The sequence below is a fragment of the Pituophis catenifer genome, unplaced genomic scaffold (genome assembly GCF_029215685.1).
Source record: "Pituophis catenifer annectens isolate HBS135680 unplaced genomic scaffold, rPitCat1.0.hap2 SCAF_2, whole genome shotgun sequence".
In the NCBI taxonomy this organism is placed as follows: Eukaryota; Metazoa; Chordata; class Lepidosauria; order Squamata; family Colubridae; genus Pituophis; species Pituophis catenifer.
In genome coordinates, this window is record NW_027256882.1 from 158,356,112 (window position 1) to 158,378,690 (window position 22,579).

The following is a 22,579-nucleotide window of genomic DNA, read 5'->3' on the forward strand; positions in this document are numbered from 1 at the left end:
CATCTTTAAAAGATGTGTCATGTTCTGAACATTAACTACTTTGATTATTAACTACAGTGTTCCCCGAAAATAAGACCCAGTCTTATATTTTTGGGGGCTCCAAAATAACCACCAGGGCTTATTTTTGGGGAAACTTGATTTCAGGGTGATCAGCCTGGCTGGGCACCCCATCCCTCGGCACACATACACGAGGTGGCAAGAGCATGGGGACCGATGGTATCCGGCAGCAGCTGCAGCTTGTCACTTCCTTGGTCTGTGTACTCTGGGGCTGTGCAGCCCATGTAGCTCATGTGAGTTGATTCCCTGTCCAAGCAGCAGATGGAGACAGAGGCATGGGGGTGGGGAGGCAGGCGATCTGGACGTGCCTCGCGGGCCACAGGAAAGCTGAGAGTTGGTCGGCGAGAGTGGCTCATCTTCACTCAGCGGCACTGGTAGCAGAGAGAGACAGTGACATGGGTGGAAGGCCGGTAATCCTGACGCATCGCACAGGCTGCAGGCAAGTTGAGAGGCATGAAGACAAGCCTCCTATGGCCATCCACCTCTCCAACCCGCTGATTCTTGGCTTTCCCGTGGCCTGTGTGACATGTCCAGATCGCATGCCTTCCCCCTGCCTCTGTCTCTGCTTGCTGCTTGGACTCACCTGTGCTGCGCGGGCTGAGGCTGCTGCTGGACTCCGACGGCCTGTGCACACTCACCATCTCCTATGCTGACTGCATCCATCCCACTTCACTAGGGCTTATATTTGGGGTAGGGCTTATTATTAGGTGCACACTTAAAATCAGACTAGGTCTTATTTTTGGGTAGGTCTTATTTTTGGGTAGGTCTTATTTTTGGGGAAACATGGCATTTTAAAACGTCTCATTTTGGATGGCTAATCATGAATCTTAATATGATTTTGAAGGATGGATGTAATCAGTTGTGGCCTGATTTGGATACTTGGGAATCTTCCATACCATTTTAAAATAACATTTGAAACCAAATTTCCTCATATTCACCACAAATCATATATTCTAATTGTAGTGGCCGAGGAGCTGTAGGATATGTATTTATTTATCTCAGGTGATTACATCTGAGTGGTCTTTAATATGACAAGATTTCAGAGAGGTGTCAGATGTAGACTTCCTTTTAAGGTGAATGGCATCAAACCACTGCTTTGCAGTGATTTATCATCTTGATAAAAAGTTTATATAGGGCACAGAGGAATTTATGTAAATAAAGATGATGCTAGAAATTGGTGAACTGCTTTGCAGTGTGCTAACTTCTCATTTATTTATTTTATCTAATTAAAATAAAGGCGCCTGGTGAGCATCATGGGAGGCCTATATAGGCACACCCATGCTTGTGAGCATCACATGTTCTATGCTTGGTTTGCCTAGTATACTTGACTAGGCAGGAGTTTGCTAATTTGGAGCTGAATGGAAATGTCTCAATAACCCCATTGTTATGGTCAGGTGACTTCCTGGAAGATTTAGATTGGAATTGGCTTTTCCATTCTGCAGTGGTGGTGGATTCATTAAGTTCCATAATTCTTGGACTCCTTTGGAATTTGATGGAATCTTGTATGTTCTCAAGGTCTTTCCACCAAACAAATCGGCAATCAGTAATGAATGCTACTTTCTCTATGGAAGAACATGATAGAAAGAAATACTAATCATTCTCAAGTATCCTCTCTTGAGTGATGGAGTCCAGCTAGTCCCAGTTTAATGAAAAACTACCGTGTTTTCCCGAAAATAAGACCCTGCTTATATTTTTTTGAACCCCGAAATAAGCGCTTGGCCTTATTTTCAGGGAGGTCTTATTATTTTGGGGTGCATGCAGCAAGACGGGGCTCCTCTTGCCGTCTTACCTGATTTCCAGCTCTGTCTCCCTAACTCTAACCAGAGGAAATGGCGGACACCGGCTGTGCAGGCGGTTAAATATTTTCGAGGAGGGCTTATTTTTGGGGGAGGGCTTATTTTTTTGGGAAGGATTTATTTTAGGGGGAGGGCTTATTATCAGGGGGTGTCTTATTTTTAGGGAAACACAGTAGGAGCAATATAACCTGTGAGATCACAGCTAGAACACAAATAGCACACGTTTCCCTGCAATTACAAATTGTTACTAATAACATATTCATATGCTTTCCATGATATGAGGACAGCCATGTTTTCTCACTGTTGTATCATCATATTGTTAAATAGTAGTAAACAAGATATTTTATTAACAGTACAAGGAACTACTATATCTAGATTTTGAAAGGAGGAGCTGCAATATTTGAAGCCTGGGTTGACAAATGTTTAAACAATCTAATAGTACAGATATTTTTTTCTCTGACAGTGCTAGTTTTCATACCGTTCAAGAGAAGTAACCAAAGTTTACATAGAATCATTTTCAGTTGAAGCAGCCTGGCAGAGGATAGTAACAAGATAGCTTGAGTCATTAATCTAACCTTTTAAAGACTCAGTCCATTGTCACTGAGGTAAAATATTTCAAACTGCTGACATTTGACTGAATGGTTCAGAAAGAAATTAAGATCTTCTGAAGAAAATAAATTGTTCCAGGTGTCTTGAAAAAGACTGGAAAATCATTCCTTATGAACAAAAAAGGGACTCAGGAGAAGACTATACAACTATTAACTAGCACATTTTGGGGGCAAAAGATTCAAGAAAAATGTAACCGACTAACTACAACTGCCATTGGATAAATCTGATGAATTGGACCTTTCTCAGCCTAGGTATAGACTGGAATTTAGCATTGAAACTTGATTGTTTTTATGGAAGAGGTGCTAAGGAGGAAAGCTAGTGAGAGTGCAGCTATTTTATTTCTGCCTGATTTCTCAGTAGTTTTCAAAGTTGTTAGCCATGGAATCTGTTCAGTTTAGGACGCTGATACTTGGGAAATAGTGATACGGTAACTCCACTGATTTTTCTAGAGTAAGTTTTGTGAGCAATATTGTGGGAGTTTTGCTTGCTTATATTAGTTTCACTATGGAATACCATATTTTTAGAAGTGTAAGACACACTGGAGTATAAGACGCACCGGAGTATAAGACGCAGCTTATTTTTTAGGGAGGAAAATAGAAAAAACAACAACTGCCTACCAGGTATTCATCTGGCTAGCGTCCTTAGTCTGGTCAGCTTCAGCACATTAGTTTGCTGGTTTTTAATCCCCTGCTTGGGGATAAAAAACAGCTTCTAAGGCACAGCTGAGAGGAAGCAGCAATGAGAAAAGCAGGCAAAGCACGGGGAGATCGCTTCACTCGGCTAGCGCCTAGTTAGGGCTGAAAAAAAGCTTCTAAAGAACAGCTGAGAGTCAGAGCAAAGCATGGAGATCACTTCACTCGCTAGCGCTTCATTAAAGCACAGCGGAGAGTCTAGGGAGTAGGCAAAGCTGGGAAGATCGCTTCACTCACTAGTGCCTCATTAGTGCCTTGTTAGGGCTGAAAAAAAGCTTCGAAAAAGCTACATTTGGAGTATAAGACGCACCCAAATTTTCAGCCTCTTTTGGGGGGGGGGGGAAAGGTGCGTCTTATACTCTGAAAAATACAGTAGGTTATGCAAAGCTTGAAAGGCAACTTGATTCTAAGGTGGTTGAAATATTCTATTGAATGTCTGTGGAGATTCTCAGTCATCCAGGACATGGTTATCCCAAAGGTGCTTTTTCAAGAGGCAACTGGACTTTCTGGTTTTTCTTTGAAGACATTTCGCTTCTCATCCAAGAAGCTTCTTTAGCTCTGACTGGATGGTGGGGAATGGAAGGAAGTTGGCTAGGTGGTTAAAGTACCAGGCTAGAAACCAGGGGACTGTGACTTTTGAGTCCCACCTTAGGCATGAAAACTATCTGGGTGACTTTGGGCCAGTTACTCTCTTTCAGGCCAGCTCGCCTCACAGAATTGTTATTGTGGAGAAGTTAAAAGGAAGAAACAGTATTATGTACATTCATCATTTTGAATTATTTCTAAAAATAATAAAAGGTGGAGTAAATAAATAAAAACGATTAGGTCCAATTGGCCTCACGCAGAAAGGACATTATTTAGACTGTACCTTTGTCTCCTACTTGCTCCTTCACCCACTCAGTTGCTGCTGCAACACTCTCAGTGCTGGTGACATCCAGTAGGGTGGTTTTCAAACAAGCCGACGTGACTTTTTCCAGCTGTTCTGCGCCTTCTGGAGTGAAACAAGCAGCCAACACCTGCAGACCCTGAGCATCCAGCTGCCTGGCCAGCTGGTTCCCAAAGCCAGAATCACAGCCCGTGATGAAGACGTATTTCTCTGTCAGGTTCTCCACCATTTGTCTTTCCAGGTACCATCGACAAAAGAGCCAAAGGCTCACCAGGGCAACCAGGTAGAGCCACATAGCTGAAACCTGCAAAATAATGAACTACAAATCAGAAAAATCCTGGGTATTGATGAAATAGCTTCAGGAATCTAAAAATGTCAGCAGCCGATTTGTATTGGCAATAATTTAATGACTGGAAGTGCATTTTGTTGCACCATCTCAGCTTTTCCTAAATAGACCGATGAAAGGGAACATGGCAACCTTTCCCACTGGATGGCAGCATTTACCATCAGGATACTCTTTCTAATACCTACCTCTACTTCTCCGGAGCTTTTAATACAGGTAGTTGTTGCTTAATGTCCCCTTGTTCAGTGACCATTTGAAGTTAGAATGCCACTGAATGAGAGATACTTATGATAGGTCCTCATAGGTCCCTATGGTTGGGACCATCATATAGTCCATATGGTCATGTGATCATGATTTGAATGCTTGGTGACTGGCTCGCAATTATGACATTGCAGCATCCCATAGTCATACGTTAACCATTTCTAACCTTCAAAATCCTCCTTCTGTCAGGGACAGTCAAGGGGGAAGCTGGCAGGAAGATGCAAAGGGTGAAAATGTGACTGTGAGACACTGCATCCATACAAGTAGTCCTCAAGTTATAATGGAGCCCGCCCATTCGGTTTGAAGGTCAGGACAATATTAAATGGACTGGCTCAAGTAATGATCAGCCATCGGTGTTCTTTCTAGTGTATTCATTAAACGAATGCACGGGTCATTAAGCAGGAATGGGGGAGATAATGCAGGCACTAGATTAGGGCTGTCAAATTTGCGTCATCACAGCATCGTCATGTGACATATCGGGACTTTCCCCCCCTTTGCTAAACTGGTCATGGGTGTGGCCAGAGCATGACGCATCTGGCCCTTGGGCCGCGAGTTTGAAAGCCCTGCACTACATAATGCAGGCACTAGCCCATCTGCCTCAGGCCTCCCAAGGCCTCCCCTACCCCAAGATAGCCAGGCTTCCTACCTCTTGAGTGTCTTGCATGCCGGCCTGAGAAACAATGGGGAAGGAAAACGCTGAATGCACCTGCCTTTCCTAATTCTGTCTCTGCCCTTCCTCCTGCCAAGATGCCCTACTTTTCTAGAGAGAAAAAAAAAACAACCAGTTTTCTAGCCTTTTGGAGCTTCTTAGCTAATCAGCTCTCCGCCCATCAGGTGACCATGAGCACACTGCAAAGCTCTCCTGCCTCTAGGCTTTGGGAAGAGGGCCCTTGCACAAAAGGCAGCAAGCTTCCCAAAACCTTACCTTTTCTCTTTCCTTAACGCCTTTCCCTCCTTCCTCCAAAAGCCACATTTCTTCAATTAAAAAAAAAACAAGAAAAAAAAAAGCTGGGAGGGACAGGCTTGAAAAGAAGGTCCATTTATTGATGAAGAACTACCAACCACATGTGATTCTGGGCAGCTGACAAAATGAGAATTGAGAGTGGGTAGGTTTTTATCCATGACCTCAGTGCCTTCCGTCGTGCCCTTAAAACCCATCTTTTCCAGCAAGCCGGGCTGGCTTAAGAAGAAATTTTTTAAATTCTTTTAATTGGTTTGTGATTTCTTAAATTCTGGGCCAAATTTATATATATATTTTTAACTGTTTTTTAATATTTGTATTCTATGTTCTTATTTTGGCTGTACACCACCCTGAGTCCTCAGGGAGAAGGGCGGTATATAAATTGGAAATTAAATTAAATTAAATTAAATTAAATTAAATTAAATAATTAAATTAAATTAAATTAAATTAAATTAAATTAAATTAAATTAAATTAAATTAAATTAAATTAAATTAAATTAAATTAAATTAAATTAAATTAAATTAAATTAAATTAAATTAAATTAAATTAAATTAAATTAAATTAAATTAAATTAAATTATACCTTCTTTGGGTTCTGTATTTGAGCTTCCTGTTCCTGTGCAAGAACATGTCCTTTAATATTCTATTGGCTATTATCAGATTCCTATGGGGGGTGGATCATGTTGGGGTTATGTAGAGGTCATAGCTGTCTCTACAGTATAGGCAAAAGAGGAAATGCAAATCCTAAGTGTTTGTCTGAGCTAATCTGGTCAACTTCTGGCTTATTGTTTATGTGAGCTCCCAGGTTTCTGTGACTTTGAAGTTTGGACTGTTCTGGGGGTGGTGCAATGAAGGGGCTTGTGTTCTGAAAGGGTGTTGGGCAATTCCTATTGTGGCTAATGGCTTTCGTCCTGTGTTGGATCTTGGGTGAGGGGCTGCTTTCTAATCCTACCATTCTGCCAAGGAGTTTCGAAATATCCTGCCTTAAATGGATTTCTGCCTGCAGTATTTGCTTTGCTTATGAACAGAGCTATCTAGATACTCACTTCCTCTTTCAATAAGCTCTTTATCTCTTAAGTGCTGGCATCTGCTATGGGCTATTAAGAAAGACTGAGTTTGCTTTCTGTCTTTAAGAGCCTGTTTCTCCATTTCTCCTTTAGGGAAATATAATATTATAAATATAATATAATATTCTGCCTTTTTAATATTTCCCAAAATATTTCATTCTTCTTGGAAGATGGGGTGGAGGGCTTCCCACAAAACCATACAGGGTGTGAATGGCAATTGTGTCCAGGTACATTTGATTTATGTCCTACTGTGTGTACAAAAGCTCAAAGCAACACACCTAGTGCTCCCTTCTCCTATTTTTCCCAGTGGGGAATTGGTGATACTGTAAGATAGGTGTGTCAAACTCAAGACCTGGGGGCTAGATCTGGCCCATGGGGTGTTTAGATCTGGCCCACAGGGCCACCTTGAAAAAGAGCGTAGGACCAGCCCATGGTGCCTCGGCCAGCGAAAACAGAGAGGGTTGCAGGACGCCGTCCCAACTGAAAATGGAGATCGGGAGCCAGTGGTGAAATGTAAAATTTGTCACTACTGGTTCTGTGGGCATGGCTTGGTGGTGGTGGTGTTTAATGTGATTGGGTGGGCATGGCCAACTCTTTTTTTTTAACTTTTAAAAGCATTTTTTCTACAACCTCTTCGGCTTTAAAAATGCTTTTAAAAGCCTCTGACGATCAGGCAACTCAGCTGGAATCATCAGAGGCTTTTAAAGGCATTTTTTTCTACAACCTCTTCAGCTGAAGAGGTTGCAAGAAAAAATGCTTTTGAAAGCCTCTGAGGATCCCAGCTGAGCCGCGCGATCATCAGAGGCTTTTTTTTTTTAACTTTTAAAAGCATTTTTTTCCTCCGAAGAGGTTGTAGAAAAAATGCCTTTAAAAGTAAAAAAAAAAGCCTCTGATGATCGCGCGACTCAGCTGGGAATGGGGGGGGGGGCTTAGAGATTTTTGCTATCGGTTCTCCGAACCACCCACTGCCATCGCTACTGGATCGGGCGATCTGGTCTGAACTGGGAGCATTTCACCCCTATCGGGAGCCCATTTTCGCTGGCAGAACTCTCGGGCCACCACAGGAGCCCCCGGCACGAGTGACGTTGAGCTTGCCACACCCACCCCAACCACACCCACCCCAGCCCCCTGAGGTCAAAAACAACCCTGATGTGCCCCTCAATGAAATTGAGTTTGACACCCCTGCTGTAAGAGAATCACTGGCCCAAAGCAACTGCATGCAAGGTTTCGGTTGGTTGAGGGCCAACTACTCTATGCTCCAAGACTAATCCTGTATTATCTTTCCGTTCCTATGGTCATTGAGTTATGACTGTAATGGAACCTGCCCCTCACAGTTGCAATTTGTGACAGTTGTAGAGAGAGTTGGTCATGTGACTGAGCCAATTTTATGACTTTTTTGTGGCAATTGGTAAGCAAACACCACAGTCATTAAGCGAACCCATGGTTCACTATGGGCTGGTTTTGCTGAAAACCAGAAGTAAATGATGATTTTTTGGCAAAACTATCATAAAATGTGGTTATGTGACCATGAGACACTTCAAATGACTGTAAATGTGGCCTGTTTGCCTAGTGCCTGAAGTGCGGCCACATGTCCATGGAGATGGTGGTGACTGTTGAAACTTTGAATCTGGGTTATAAGTACCCCCAGATATGTCCGTTGGAATTTTCTGTTGGAATTTGTGACCAGTGATAAGTCAAGGAGTACCTAAAATTTGTAAAGTAGTAATTGGTAATTTGCAAAAATGTGTAATTTTTTTTAAAAAATAATGCCTTTTAACAGACAAATTGATTGGAAGAGTGTTCATTATTCAGGAACATCTGTTGGATCACATCAGAGAGCAAAGCATTGTGGGAATTGTACAATATTTGCATACAGATACAAATGACATAAATGGGCACTAAATACACCATTGGGGAGGGTAGCACACCATATTCTCTGCATCCCAAATGTGCCCACTAGGCACAAAGCACAGCTTTCCTCCTTGATAGATTTTGTGAGGTAAGAAAAACATTGGACGAAGGGGTAGGAAAATAGGATGGTTGTAAGTGGAAAATGTTGCTGTTTAATTCCCATTCTCTGATTGAAGCTGCAGGATTATACAACAGAAGTCTCCCCCGAGAATATTCTCAGATTAATACAGTTTAACACAGTGTTTTTCAAATTTGTCAACTTTAAAATGAGTGGACTTTTGGAATTCCCCTGCCAGTTTTCTATCCAGGGAATTCTGGAAGTTAAAGTCCACACATCTTAAAGTTCCAAGTTTGAAAAGCACTGGTTTAACAATTCCCCCTTTTAGGCTGAGAGAGGTGGCAACATTTGTGGGTAAAGTAGGGATGGATCTTTTTAAGACTCGGGATAGGAAGCCATCAAGAAATTCCTAAGATTGATTTGGAAAGTGAAAAGATATTTCCAGAATTTAAACCATGAAAACCTTGAAAGTCCTAAAAATATCACATTCCCTTTCAACTTTTCTTACACTTTTATTCCTGGTATTTGTGACTCCAAAAATTACCTGGGATTGGAGACTGGAGATATCCCTTAAAAAGATACTTCAGTAAATATGGACAATTCTGGCATTATACAAAGACAGTGACAGATATCCTTTTCAGCATGTAGTTCTCTTTAAAGGAAAGCTTTAAAAAAAATCCTTTGATAAATGAATCTCTTACCTCTTTTAGCTGTTTCAGCCTGATATTGCAGAATTTCAAAAAAGATTCTGGTGAATTTTAATTCTGAAAGCTGGACACTGAAACTCTTAGTCTGCAGGTGCTGAGAGACAGAATAGTTCATCATTACTCGCTAGAGGTTTCGGATAGGTTGGTTGATATGATCCGAGAAGGCTGAACTTGATTCTTACGATCACGTGACTGGCATTTTAATGTTAGTTAAGAGAAAACAAACATTTCCATCTTTGGTTGGCTCATTATAGGAACTGAACCGAATTCCCATGAGCTTGCATTCTTAGACTTTACCCAAAGTGGAAAAAAATTTCCGGTGCTTTGTTCAAAGGTTTGTCCATAGAAGGAACCAGAGTAGAACGACCGACCCCCAAACTATTGCATAACATACTCAGAGCACGGTTGCAGAAAACGCTGACTGAGATCTGTTGTCATTGGTAAAAGTGCTACAGCCACGCCAAAGGGCAAGTTGGGGAAAGCTGGAAAGAGATGAGAAGAAAACAACAGAGATAGCAGAGAGAAGGGAGACGACTATTATTTTTTTTTTTTGCTACAGCAGAAATGTAAGTTTCATTGTGCAATCCTAAAGAAAATTTCTGGCTGCTGAAAGGGAAAACTGAAAGGAAGAGAGACCGGAGGTGGGGGTGAAGGGAGAGTTGGCAAAGCTCAAAGAAATGTCAAAATGTCAGAAATGGTCAGAAATGGTTTAGGGTCTCCTGCTTGAAAAGAGGTTGGATTAGATCAGTGGTGGGTTGCCCCCAGTTCGCACCGGTTCTATAGAACCAGTAGTAAAACTGGCGAGAGGCTCCGCCCACTGACCCTGACGTCATGAAAATGCTTTTGCGCATGCGCAGAAGAGCGCGCACACGACCCCGTTGCAAACTGGTAGTAAAGGTAAGTAGAACCCACCCCTGGACTAGATGACATATAAGGTCCCTTCCAACTCTGTTAATCTGTTAAATTTGTTAAAGAAGATCCCGGACCAGGGTATCATAAACACCTGAGCCAGGATCAAGGAAGAGTCAGGCAGCACATCTTTCTGTGCAGGAGGAGGCGTCCACAAAATCTACAAAAAGCTTTTCGTGCAACTCCTGCATGCAAAACCTGGCAAAGAACTAGCAGGTGTAGCAGCCTGCAGGTTTCTGTGCTGTAGACAGAATCCCCTCAAATATAATGTTCTTCCCGTGAAGGAAGGGCACTCTGAAATGGTTAGTCAATGAGGAGAGAGTGTATTGCCATTCTGTGCATGAATAGCAATTGCACTTAGACTTATATACTGCTTCATAGCGCTTTTACAGCCCTCTCTAAGTGGTTTACAGAGTCAGCCTATTGCCCCCAACAATCTGCATCCTCATTTTACCCATCCTGGAAGGATGGAAGGCTGAGTCAACCTTGAGCCCGGTGAGATTCGATCTGCCAAACTGCTGGCAGCCGGTGATCAGCAGAAGTAGCCTGCAGTACTGCACTCTAACCACTGCGCCACCATGGCTCATTGATCCTTGGTTTGAGTTGCCGCCTTATGGAAGAGGATGAAGGCACGACAGAGCTCTAAGAGAGGAGAGAAATTTGGAAACATCCTAGAGGAAGACTTATTGCATAGCCATTTGTTATTGGTCTTTAGAAAGCTATCTGGCACTGAGGAGGAGGAGGAGGAAGAGGCTGATGAAAACTTTTATGGATAGAAATAAAAATATGGCATGAGTGGGGGGGATAATTTAATTTGTTTAATTATTTGAGTACAGCAAGTAAATCAGTGACCCTGTTTTGCTTGACGACGCTTGCCAATTCTTTTGGAATAATTTGTATGGCTGGAATGATGAAAATTTTACATCTGCTTGAGATAATGCCAGATGTTGGAGGAAAATATCTCGAGTGGGCAGTCAACATTGGTGTAGGGATTACGTACTTAAGTAACCTTAAATAGAACCGGGCAATATACACCATACAAAATAGCCCCCTGTAATTAAAGATGGAGAAGTGGCTGGAATACAGGTTTCTGCTCTTCTCTCCACAATCCTATTATTTTCTAGAAGGTGCAACTGACCAGGGCAAGCTTTTCCATCTGGTGTCTTCCCAATGTGTAAGAACGAGTTCTTTCAGAATGTTTGTCTCCCAATTATGCTAGTTGTTGTCATATAGAGAGGCAGGGTAAGAATGATACAAACTCAGCCTTAAATACCGTCTCACATAAGTGACCTATTACACATTACCTACATTGAGTGCACTAAACCACGATTTGTTTAATTGCTTTTTACTGAATAAGCCATATTGGATGGTTTTTATAAAGGTAAAGGTAAAGATTTCCCTGCCCAGTCCGATCTGACTCTAAGGCACAGTTCTCATCTCTGTTTCTTGACCAACAATATGCTAATCCCTAAAGCAAGATTTGCATATTGTATTAACAAAAGCAAATGTCCTACATTATGGCTTAAATCTCCCCCCTTCAGTTCCAGCAGACTCTTTTTGGTTGAACTTCCTGCAGACACTAACAATACAGTGTATCTCAATGCCCTGCATTTGAAGGAAAATTCTTGAGGCCAGCTTAAAAGCCTGAGAACCCAAGAACATTTTCTCAGAAAAGCAAAGCTGTTAATTTAGCCATCAAACATTTAGAAAGCCAAGAAATTCTCATAAACTAGGAAAAGATACTGGGTGATGAGCAGAGCTCTGGGAAAGCAAAAGTAAACAACTCCCTGGAAAGAAAAAATGTTCATGAAGTAACTGCCTTTTTGTCCTTAATACAACCCCACCATTGATTTTGTAGTCCTGCCCCATTACGTCAATGGCGTCACTGACTTCATGAGCAGATGATGTGTTCTGTCCTATGAAATGCTTGGTTGCTCTGTCAAATCGTAATGTACTTTAATTTGCATATGCCTATAGAGAGAGACTGTAAGGTAACCTAACCAATTTTTAGGCAATTCTTTCCTGCTGTCCGTTATCAGTAACTGTCAATAAATTAAGTTGTGCTTTCACAGAAATATACTTGCAAAAAGGGAGCAAGAATTTTTTTTTACGATACATAAGTGCACTAATGTGTCTATCGTCCCTGTCATTGTATTTTTATTCTTTTATTCTTGTTCTCATTTTTGTTTGACAAATTTCAATAAATAAATAAATAAATAAATAAATAGTGTCATGATTTACATATCTGATTAGATGTACAGGTAGTCCTTATGACCATAATTGAGCCTGTAATTGTAAGTTATGGTAGTTGTCGAGCGTCTTATCACCTGACCAGGCCCAATTTTACAACTTCTGCGGCAGTAAAGCGAACATGGCGGTCATTAAGCAAACTTGGCAGTTGTTAAGTGAACCCGTAAATGTGGGTGAAATGCTGAGCATCCAAATTGCAGTCACATGGTAGTGGGGAGGGGCCATTGGAACTAAGAATCCAGGACGTAAGTACTTTTTCCAGGGTCCATTAGATGTTTGAATGGTTATTATGCAACCAGTTGTAAGTTGAAGGCTACCTATAGAAATCCATGTTTGTAACTCCAGCATATTGAAGGACGTTATGTGTCACTAGATATTTACTGTTCTTATTTCAAAATGGCCTCTGAGTGGAGAGGCCATTTTATGGTCCTGTGCTTTTAGTCCTTGCACATCTTTCTTGCAACCCTCTTTGCCTTCTTTCCAAAGGTTAAGAAAAACAAATTGCTTGAACATTTTTCTTACTTCTCCTATAGAAGCTTCACCTCCAGATAGCCAAGCAGAACAGATAGTTCTTGAGTTATGGTCATAACAGAGCCTGCCATTATGATTGCAAGTCATGACAGCCATTAGGTGGGGCACCCAGGTGATTGCCTTGCATAATGACCCCCATCCCTGTCTCCCTGAGGAGGACGTTAAAGACCGTGCAGGTCATTAAGTGGGACATGGGTTGCATGTGAAGCGAACAAAGACAATCTTTCTGAAGAAAAAACTTTGAGAGACCTTGCTAGGACTTTTCTAAAAACTTTTTGTTGTTTGACCGACTGCCTTTAGGACCCAGCTAGAACTCTAAAGGCAAGTCAACCAAGACTACACATTTTAAACTATTTAGGTTATTTGAAAATGGCACTGTGAAGTATTTGTACACCAGAGCCATCAGCAAAATTCATAATTTATTGTATTGAGGAGCATTACACAATCACAGAGCTAAGTCGTGTCAATTTCTGACCACAAGAGGGCACCAGCAGCTCATATACTGTACAATATGAAGCTTTATTTTATTTTATTTATTTATTTTTACAGCTTACTGAATGGGTAATAAAGGACTGGGGGTGGGGTGCCTCTGAAGTTTGATATATACTTCAATAGTAACTAGGTCCACATGCCACATTGACAATAGAAAGTGTACAGCCTGACATTAATCTGAATTAAGATTCTTTAATAACCCTGCAATTCTACAAAATTGTGGTTTGTGCTTCTGGAAAAAAGCATAAGAAGAAAAAGAAAAGAAATGTGGCTAAGAAAGTAGGATAATGTCAATCTTGAACACCAATGCTTGGATTAGTTTTTAGATGTATCTCCAGACTAGACAGTTTAAAAGGAACTGCTGTCTTCCTAGTCAAGCTTTTCCACCAGAACAGCAAGTGACACTGTATTGTCTACTCTACTCCCTAGAGATGTTAAGGTGCCCATCTCAACGTTAGTGGGTGGATGATGCAGTGCCCTTCCTTCCTTCCTTCCTTCCTTCCTTCCTTCCTTCCTTCCTTCCTTCCTTCCTTCCTTCCTTCCTTCCTGAGAGTTTTTGTTTGCTTGTTCACTGTTTTTCCCACTACATATCTGGCAAAGAGACCCCAAAGATAACTCTTTGAGGATTTCCTGCTACTTAAAAAGCAGGACAGAATAACATAGTTCGAAGGGACTGTGGAGGTCTTGTAGTACAACCCTCTACTCAAGCAGGAGAATCTATACCTTTTCAGACAAGTGGTTGTAATGGAGCACCCACAATTTCTGAGGTAATTGTTCTGTCAGGAAATTTCTCCTTAATTCTAGATTGGTTCTCTCCTTGATTAATTTCTATCCATTGCTTCTTGTTCTGCCTGCAGATGCTTTGGAGAATAGGTTGACTCCCTCTTCTTTGGTAAACTCCTTACCTTTTAGGAACATTGCTATCATGTCTTCCCTACTCTTTCTTTTCATTGAACTACTGTAGACTTATTTAATTCCTTCAATCGTTCTTCATAGGTTTTAGCCTCCAGTCTCCTAATAACTTTTGTTGCTCTTTTTTGCACTCTTTCTAGAGTCTCAAGATCTCTTTTATATTGTGATGACCAAAATTGAATGCAGCATTCCAAGTGTGGTTTTACCAAAGCATTATAAAGTGGTACTAACACTTCACATGATCTTGTTTCTGTCCCTCTGTTACTGCAGCCTAGAATGCTTTGCTTTTTTGGTGGCTGCAGCACACTCATATTTAAGTGATTAAGTGATTAAGTGATTAAGTGATTACCCACTGGGGCTCCAAGACCTCTCTCACAGTTACTACTACTGAGCCAGGTACCACCTATTTTATACCTGTGCATTTGGTTTTTCTTGCCTAAGTGGTACAACTTTATTTTTCTCATCATTCAATTTTGTTGTGTTAGAAAAATATGGGCAGATCCAGAGTCAGGATAAAGAAAAAATGTATCAGGAGGAGTCAAACTTAGAAACATTTCTCTGAGATCCTATTTTCAGGAGCTCAGTTTGAATCTATCCTGCCCTCCCTGTATGGGCTCACCTGTGCCAATTTCACTCTAGAGATGCTGATAACCATTTCAGCTTGCTGAAGATTCTTTTGTTTCAAACCCACATAGGGCCAATTAGAGTGGACTTGACTGCTTGACATACCTAATGGGTTGGTTTTTTGCTGTGGGAAGTTCTTATCCCTGAGGAATAGACATTTTCATTTTCAATTCCTCCTCTTGGCTTCCAATTGAATGATGGGCTCCGTTTTTATTTTTATTTTTTAAAAAACTGCCTGAGAAATGTTAGGCATAACACTGTAATGAGGGCAGGCAACTGTTTGCAGGTCCACTGTGTTTTTTTTTTCCTCCTAAAAGGTAAAGAGGCTGATTTGCGTGTGTTTGTTTTTGTAGTAATGGTCCTCCATACTCTGGGCTGATTTAATAGTTGAATAATTAAACTTTAATGGATTGCTGGGTAGGAATGATTAGGATGGTAAATCAAGTTATACTAAAAGTAGAAAAGAAGAGGAGGAGGAGGAAGCAGTAGTGATTGCCAAAACTAGTTGTTCACATTTTCAAATTAAAACAATCTGGGGGTATGATCCTGAGCAAAACCTACACAGGCCTACATAATGATCTACATAGGTAGAACAACTAATATAAAGAAGTAGATTCTAGATTTAAATTGGATGAAGCTAAAAGATATTTATAGAACAGACTTCTCTCATATTTCCCCTCATAGGAATGTCTATTTAAATATGGCAGTCTTTATCAATCTTCTGTCTTGAATTAGAATGTCAGTCTTCCCCAATGTACTATATGTAAAAAGCATGAGTTGCAGAGAATTCTAATGGATGCCACATTCTATATTAAATGAGAGAAAATATTTCCAGGGATCAAGAATGGAAATTTACCTGTCTGTAGTGCCATTGGATCCATTTGAGAAGATGGTCCAAGACCAAAGAATAGAATAGAATAGAATAGAATAGAATAGAATAGAATAGAATAGAATAGAATAGAATAGAATAGAATAGAATTTTTTATTGGCCAAGTGTGATTGGATACACAAGGAATTTGTGTTTGGTGCATATGCTCTCAGTGTATATAAAAGAAAAGATACGTTCATCAAGAATCATAAGGTACAACACTTCATGATAATCATAGGGAACGAATAAGCAACCAGGAAACAATCAATATCAATATAAATCGTAAGGATACTGATTCCTTGAATATTTACATTTTAGGAGAGTTCCAAAACATGATGGAAATCTTTCCTAAATTGTTACATCTCCAATAAATACCTTGTATTCTTCTTTATCCACACTGTAATAAAAGGTTTTTTTTAAAAAAAAAAATATCAACAATAGTTTCTTCCTGAAGTTTATAGTCTTGCTTTGTAGGTTTGATCTCCAAATTAAACATTCTTGGCTAGCTCTCTTTACTGTTTCTGCCTTTCTGCCTGATATTCCTTTCTTGGTATTCTTTATATTCTATAAAGAACTGCCAATTTCTTAAAATATCTTATTTCCAAAGTATATCATTGTTTGTATGTGAGTTTCAGTGAAAAGGGAAAGATAGTGTTCTTGAACTTCTTTTTCCCAATAATTTATATACTACCTCTATATTCTATATACTAGAAATTGTTCTTTTGCAAATGTTGTTTTGTCCTCAAGTTCCCAAGGAACCACTTGCAATTTTGGAGAACTGCCTAGGAAGGAAGAAAACTGTAATGAAACCAATCTGGAGGATCTCAACATACAAAAGTGTGTCCCTAACAATGAATCTTCAGGGTGACCATTTAAAATATTATCACTAGGATAAACTGAACCAAGGACACTTTTTCATATTAGTTATATGAACACCTTGTCTCTTTCATTAAATGTACTGATACAAGCCATTTCAAAACAGATGTTGGCCATCCGTACTGTGCACCCCTTCTCAGACAGAGCCATGAATGACTGAACTATGCAGCATGAACTGGTGACTGGGATGGAGATAACTCTGCCATATTAACCTGGTTGGATTGAATTACACAGGATATTCAAACACATGTAATAAAACACATAACTGAGATCCCGGTGCTCTCTGGGCATCTTGATGCAGCTGTGTTAGTCCTTCAAAGTGGTCCAGATCACAACTGGGTTTGTAACAAAACTGAAGTTACTCTAAACTTGGCCAGGTAGTATAAATGTGGTCCAGGTTAGTCCAAAATGATTACTTGATTCAGCTCTTCAGCCAAATCCATTTTGTTATGTGGGGAGAGGGCAGGTGGAGAAAACTTCATGAGAAACAGAAGAGATTTAATTATTACCCCTTGTTTGGTAGCAATAGCAATAACATTTTGGGGGGGTATTTCCTCAATATTTATCTGCCAATTTATCATACAACTTTCTAAGATATTAACTGTGTAAGATAGTTAAAATTACATAGCACAGCTGAATTTCATCTTTATTTAATGGCTTTGTAAGGCTGCCTACTTGTCAATGAGATTGGGCAGTTTATACAACAAAACAATAAAAAACAAATAAACGAGCTAGCCTGCCATCTAGAGAGGGACAAATCAGATGGATTATACCATTGCTGGTGCTTAGTAGAGTCATACAGAATTCTAACTCTGAGCTTAGTACTATTGCCCCATTGTAATATCAGATACAACAAGGCTTTTGCCTTGATCCTTAAAATACCCGTGCCTATAGGTTGTTCAAGAGGTGTCAAGCCCAACACCTCTTTTTAAAAAGTTGGTTCAAAGAAAGATGTCTGAGCATGTGCAAAATGCTTTCTCCAATACAGCTCCCCCATTACATCTGTAGATTCTCACTTTCTCATTTTACGTGCCTGTTTCAACATGTCTTTTAATCATCGTGTGGACAAATGAAGGCATGTTCTGCCCTTGGCCTGCATGCTGACTGCAGTTGAACTTCCATCGTGCTCTACCCAGGGAGCCAAGACCCATGTGGCTGCAAGCCTAATTATTTTTGGCAACAAAACCTTACAGCTGGAGCTCCTCACCAGCCTCCCAATCAGTTAGAATAGTGGTAGGTTCTCTCTACACTGGGAACTGGATGGCAGCTGTGGCAATCTAGGTGCCAACTCTCTCCATCCAGTAGTATCATGTTGTGAGTTCTCTAGTCCAACTGACCACACCTATTTGGAGTTGGGCACTTTCTCTAGCTTTCCTTTTCCCCAAACCTGCTTCTGCAATGCATCCTCCTTACTCCTTTCTGTTTTTCCACAATTGCATAATTTCCAAGACTCAGGTGTCAATTGTTTGGCAAAAGGACTTCTGGATTGTTCTTTTTTATTCTGGGCACTGCAGTTCAAGCTGGAAAAGGATCAGAGAACCACTCCCTCAAGTGGAAGCCGGTGGAACAAACCTGATGTTAGCATTGCATGGTGACTCACTTACTTTTGTTCTATTTTAGCTAATTGATTATCATTCAAAAATATGGCAGATTAAAGTTGTAAATTGTACATGATCAACACCATTACTTAGTCCATACAATGTTTGTTAAAAATCTCCTTCCAGTTCTCTAATTCTGTAGAGGCTAAGACAACATAAAGCCACCTTAACCTCTTTATGTTGGAATTCATTGTTGGAATGTATTTCTATGCAACTACTACAGTAGTATTCAGCCAGTAGATGGCAGTGTTTACAAGTTTGGATCTATGGTATACTCTACCCTGGGGGTCCCCAACCCTCAATCCATGGATCAGTACCCGGCCGCGGCATGCTAGAAACCAGGCTGCGCAAACAAGTGAAGCCCCATCCATGGGATGCAGGCAGCATGTGAAACCACACCCCCTCCGGTCCACGGAAAAACCTCTTTCCATAGAAATGGTCCCTGGTGCCCAAAAGGTTGGGGTGGGTGGGTGTGGCTGCTCTATGCACTTTTGTTCTAAGTAGAGTTTCCTATTTCTTAGTACAATTAAACAGTTGAGCAGAAAAGGATGTGATGATTGTATTGTACTTTTTGTTTGCTCTATGGTACTTTATATAAACAGAATTTCTATTTATATTTCCACTTTTATCATTGTTATAAACAACTCAAGGTCTAATACTCCTTCCACCTCCTTTTTTCTCCACAACAATCCTGTAAAGTGGGTTGAGCTGAGAGGCAGGGACTGGCCCAAAGTCCCTCAGCCAGCTTTCTTGCCTACTTCGGGGACTAGGAGTCATAATGTCCTGGTTTCTAGCCTAGATTTCTTGAATTTCCCTCAGTTCTGAAAAAAGATATTTAACATTACTGTCCCTTATTGCTATACCCATTATGAAATACTGGTTGTGTTCTTCATGGAGAAAACTGTTTGACCTTGTGAACAGTCTGGCAGAGTTCCTGATGGGGAAACACACCAAGTCCTTGTCTCCTTCTGAATGCCCCAATTCTTATGTAAGGGGAGAAAAATGAAATATAGGTGAAACAGTTCAGCTATGATGGGGAAACCTCACAGTGGGCGTCTATAGGCTTTCTTCAATGCACATTTTCTAGAATAGTTTCTAGATGGTGTCAGGCAAACCAGCACTTCCAGAACCCACCCACTCTGATCCTTACTGCTGGATGATTTGTTTCATTTAGTGTAAGTTAGATCAAATATTAACACAAAGGTGGGTAGGAACAGTTGAAAAACTTAATTTCTGCACAGAGTTAAAAAATTTGCATTCGGGATTGACATCTCAAAACAAGCGTGCTAAATCTCCTCACAATAGATATTTATGTAGTTCATACTTTACATCAGCAATTCTGATTGACTCACCACATTTATTTATTGGTTCGATTTATATGCCGCCCTTTTCTGGAGACTCAGGGTGGCTTACAATGTGTTAAGCAATAGCCTTCATACTTTTATATATACTTGCTTAGTAGGGCTTTCGCCCCCCCCCCCAAGCGGTGTTCTTTTTTTATACAAAGTCAGCTTATTGCTCCCACAAACCATGGGTCCTCATTTTGCCTACCTCAAAAGGATGGAAGGCTGAGTCAACCTTGAGCCTGGTGAGATTTGAACTTGCAGGCAGCTGGTGCTACTCAACAGTGCCTTAGTCTGCTGCGCCACCAAGGCTCTTGGTGCCTTATCTTTCTTTTTTAATCTCTGGGCAGATTTTCCTAGCTTCCTTATGGGGGCGCCAGTAACTTATGTCACCTATTTCTTTCTAAGAATTTCTAGCATCCTCTTGTGGTACCATTATTATGAGTGGGAATGGTACAGTATGGAGGGGGAAAAAATTCAGATTTTTTGGTGCTTCCATAAGGATGATGAGAGGGGAGAATGGCTGCTTTAAATTTGCATGCCTTCCCAATTGATCTGGCCTACCCCTTTTGGTGTGTGATTTTTGGCATGCTCTGCAAGACTTGGTACAGTCCTTGAGCCACCAGAAGTCATATATGTCTGCTTTGAAGCATACTTTCTACCCAAGGGTAAGGGTTTTTTCCAGTGGTGAAATCCAAATTTTTTTACTACCACACCGGGCGTGGTGTGGCTTGGTGGGCGTGGCAGGGGAAGGATACTGCAAAATCTCTATTCCCACTCCACTCCAGGGGAAGGATATTGCAAAATCTCCATTCCCACCCCACTCTGGGGCCAGTCTGAGTTGGTATTTGCCGGTTCTCCAAACTACTCAAAATTTACGCTACCGGTTCTCCAGAACCTGTCAGAACCTGCTAGATTTCACCCCTGGCTTTTTCTCTCCCTGCCTTGAAACTTTTGAGGTAATAATGCACAGCTGACATTTATAGGATGTACTGAAAGTATGAGTGGGAGACTGCATCAGATCACTGTGAATATGCAAATAGCTCTAATGGTGCATTAGTAACCCTTCTGGCTGCTTTGTGCCATTAAAAATGATTGCCGAAATGACTGCATTTAGAGAGACATTATAACTTCTTTCCCTGCTTTGCAAAAATACGTAGGTATCTGATCTTATCAACTCTTCCTGCTGAACAGAGACGTGTGATCTCTATAAGGATCTTCCAATTTGAGGCCTGCTTCTAATTATGTAATATATTTTTTGTTTTGAAATCTCCTCCCACTTGCTAATAGGTTTTCCTTGATTCTTTAGCGGCTGCCTCCCATGTAGATTATTGATAATTTAACTTTTTAAAACATTGCTGTTGTATGTACACTCCATTCAGGTTGATCTAGAAAAAGCTAGCCCCTGTGAATATCATAAAAAAAATTAGATATGCTTAACAGAGCAATTTGGATAACCCCCCCCCCCCATACTGTACCATTCCCACTCATAATAATATAGGTCCCATGGTTTATACTCTTGCTAACTGATTTAAAGAATGCGGCGTAAGAACTATATATATACACTGCTCAAAAAAATAAAGGGAACACAAGCAGAAGACATCCGAGATCTGAATGAATGAAATAGCCTTATTAAATACTTTGTTCGTTACATACAGTAGTTTTGTGTTCCCTTTAGTTGTTTGAGCAGTGTATAAACTACTGTATGTAAAGAACAAAGTATTTAATAAGGCTATTTCATTCATTCAGATCTCAAATGTCTTCTGCTTGTGTTCCCTTTATTTTTTTGAGCAGTATATATTTGAAAATAAGTAACCATGAGATAAGATGATTCTTCTTACAAATATGTATCTGGATTCTATGTGATTGTTAAGTGCAAAAGCATTAGGTAGGAAGGAGCTATGCTCCTTCTCTGTAGCTCTTCTTTAAAAGATAAGTTTTTTATAAGCATTTGTAATGCACAGTCAGGCCTTGAATCATCTCCTTTTCAGTTTCTAAAGTCTCATTTAAATATTGCATAAATATTGCGAGGGTATTTGCAACCAAGAAACTATGATTGTCCCCTTGGTAGCTCATTCATTGGAACCATTTATTGTTGTTCAATGCAACATCTATTGGCATCTTTTGGTAGTCCTTTTTGATATCATAAAGAGAAACAATTACATTCACCATCTAAATCCCATCTGTGTCCCCTCTATCCTTACTGCTGGAATTCATTGTTGGAATGTATTTTTATGCAATAACTACAGTAGTATTCAGCCAGTGGATGGCAGTGTTTATAAGTTTGGATCTATGGTATATACTCTGTGCCGTTTTGTTTTAAGTAGAGTTTCCTGTTTTCCTGTTACATATAAACAGTTGAGCAGTAAAGCACATGGTGACTGTACTCTTTGTTTGCTTTGTGGCACTATATATAAACAGAATTTCTAACACTTACCATTAGATAAGATGAGGCAATATAGTAACTTCAACTGTTTCTTTCCTTCGCAGACATTTTTACCTATAACAACCTATAAAGGAAATGATCTTCCTCATTTGCCTGCAACTGGGGCATGAACAACCATCTCTTATCTGCAACAGATAGATCAGGTGGCTTAAAGTCATATTTTGCTATTTCAATTTTTTTCCTGTTTTTTAGAGCATCTTCTTGAATTGAGAAAGTCTGCTGGAGACCAGAATACTTTGAAAGCAGCTGAAAAGCACACATCATAACCATTATCTGTAAATGCTAGTTGCAATGGAAGAAGAAAGAAGAAGAAGAAAATATAGAAAAAAATGCTTATGAGATCTTTTTATTTTTATTTCTTGCAACCCCCACAATGTGGGTG

General features: G+C 40.3%; 1 protein-coding gene across 1 annotated transcript in view; it reads right to left on the reverse strand.

The window, feature by feature from the left end:
• Nucleotides 1-9,377, reverse strand: part of LOC139310689 (retinol dehydrogenase 7-like) — a 22,147-nt gene extending 12,770 nt beyond the window's left edge. The window contains exons 1-2 of the mRNA XM_070934898.1: nt 9,343-9,377; nt 4,023-4,344 (exon numbers count right to left, since the gene is read on the reverse strand). Of these exons, the coding sequence (XP_070790999.1) occupies nt 4,023-4,335 (313 nt within the window). The 5' untranslated portion in view covers nt 4,336-4,344; nt 9,343-9,377. The remainder of the gene's footprint in view (nt 1-4,022; nt 4,345-9,342) is intronic.
• Nucleotides 9,378-22,579: the final 13,202 nt, after the last annotated feature.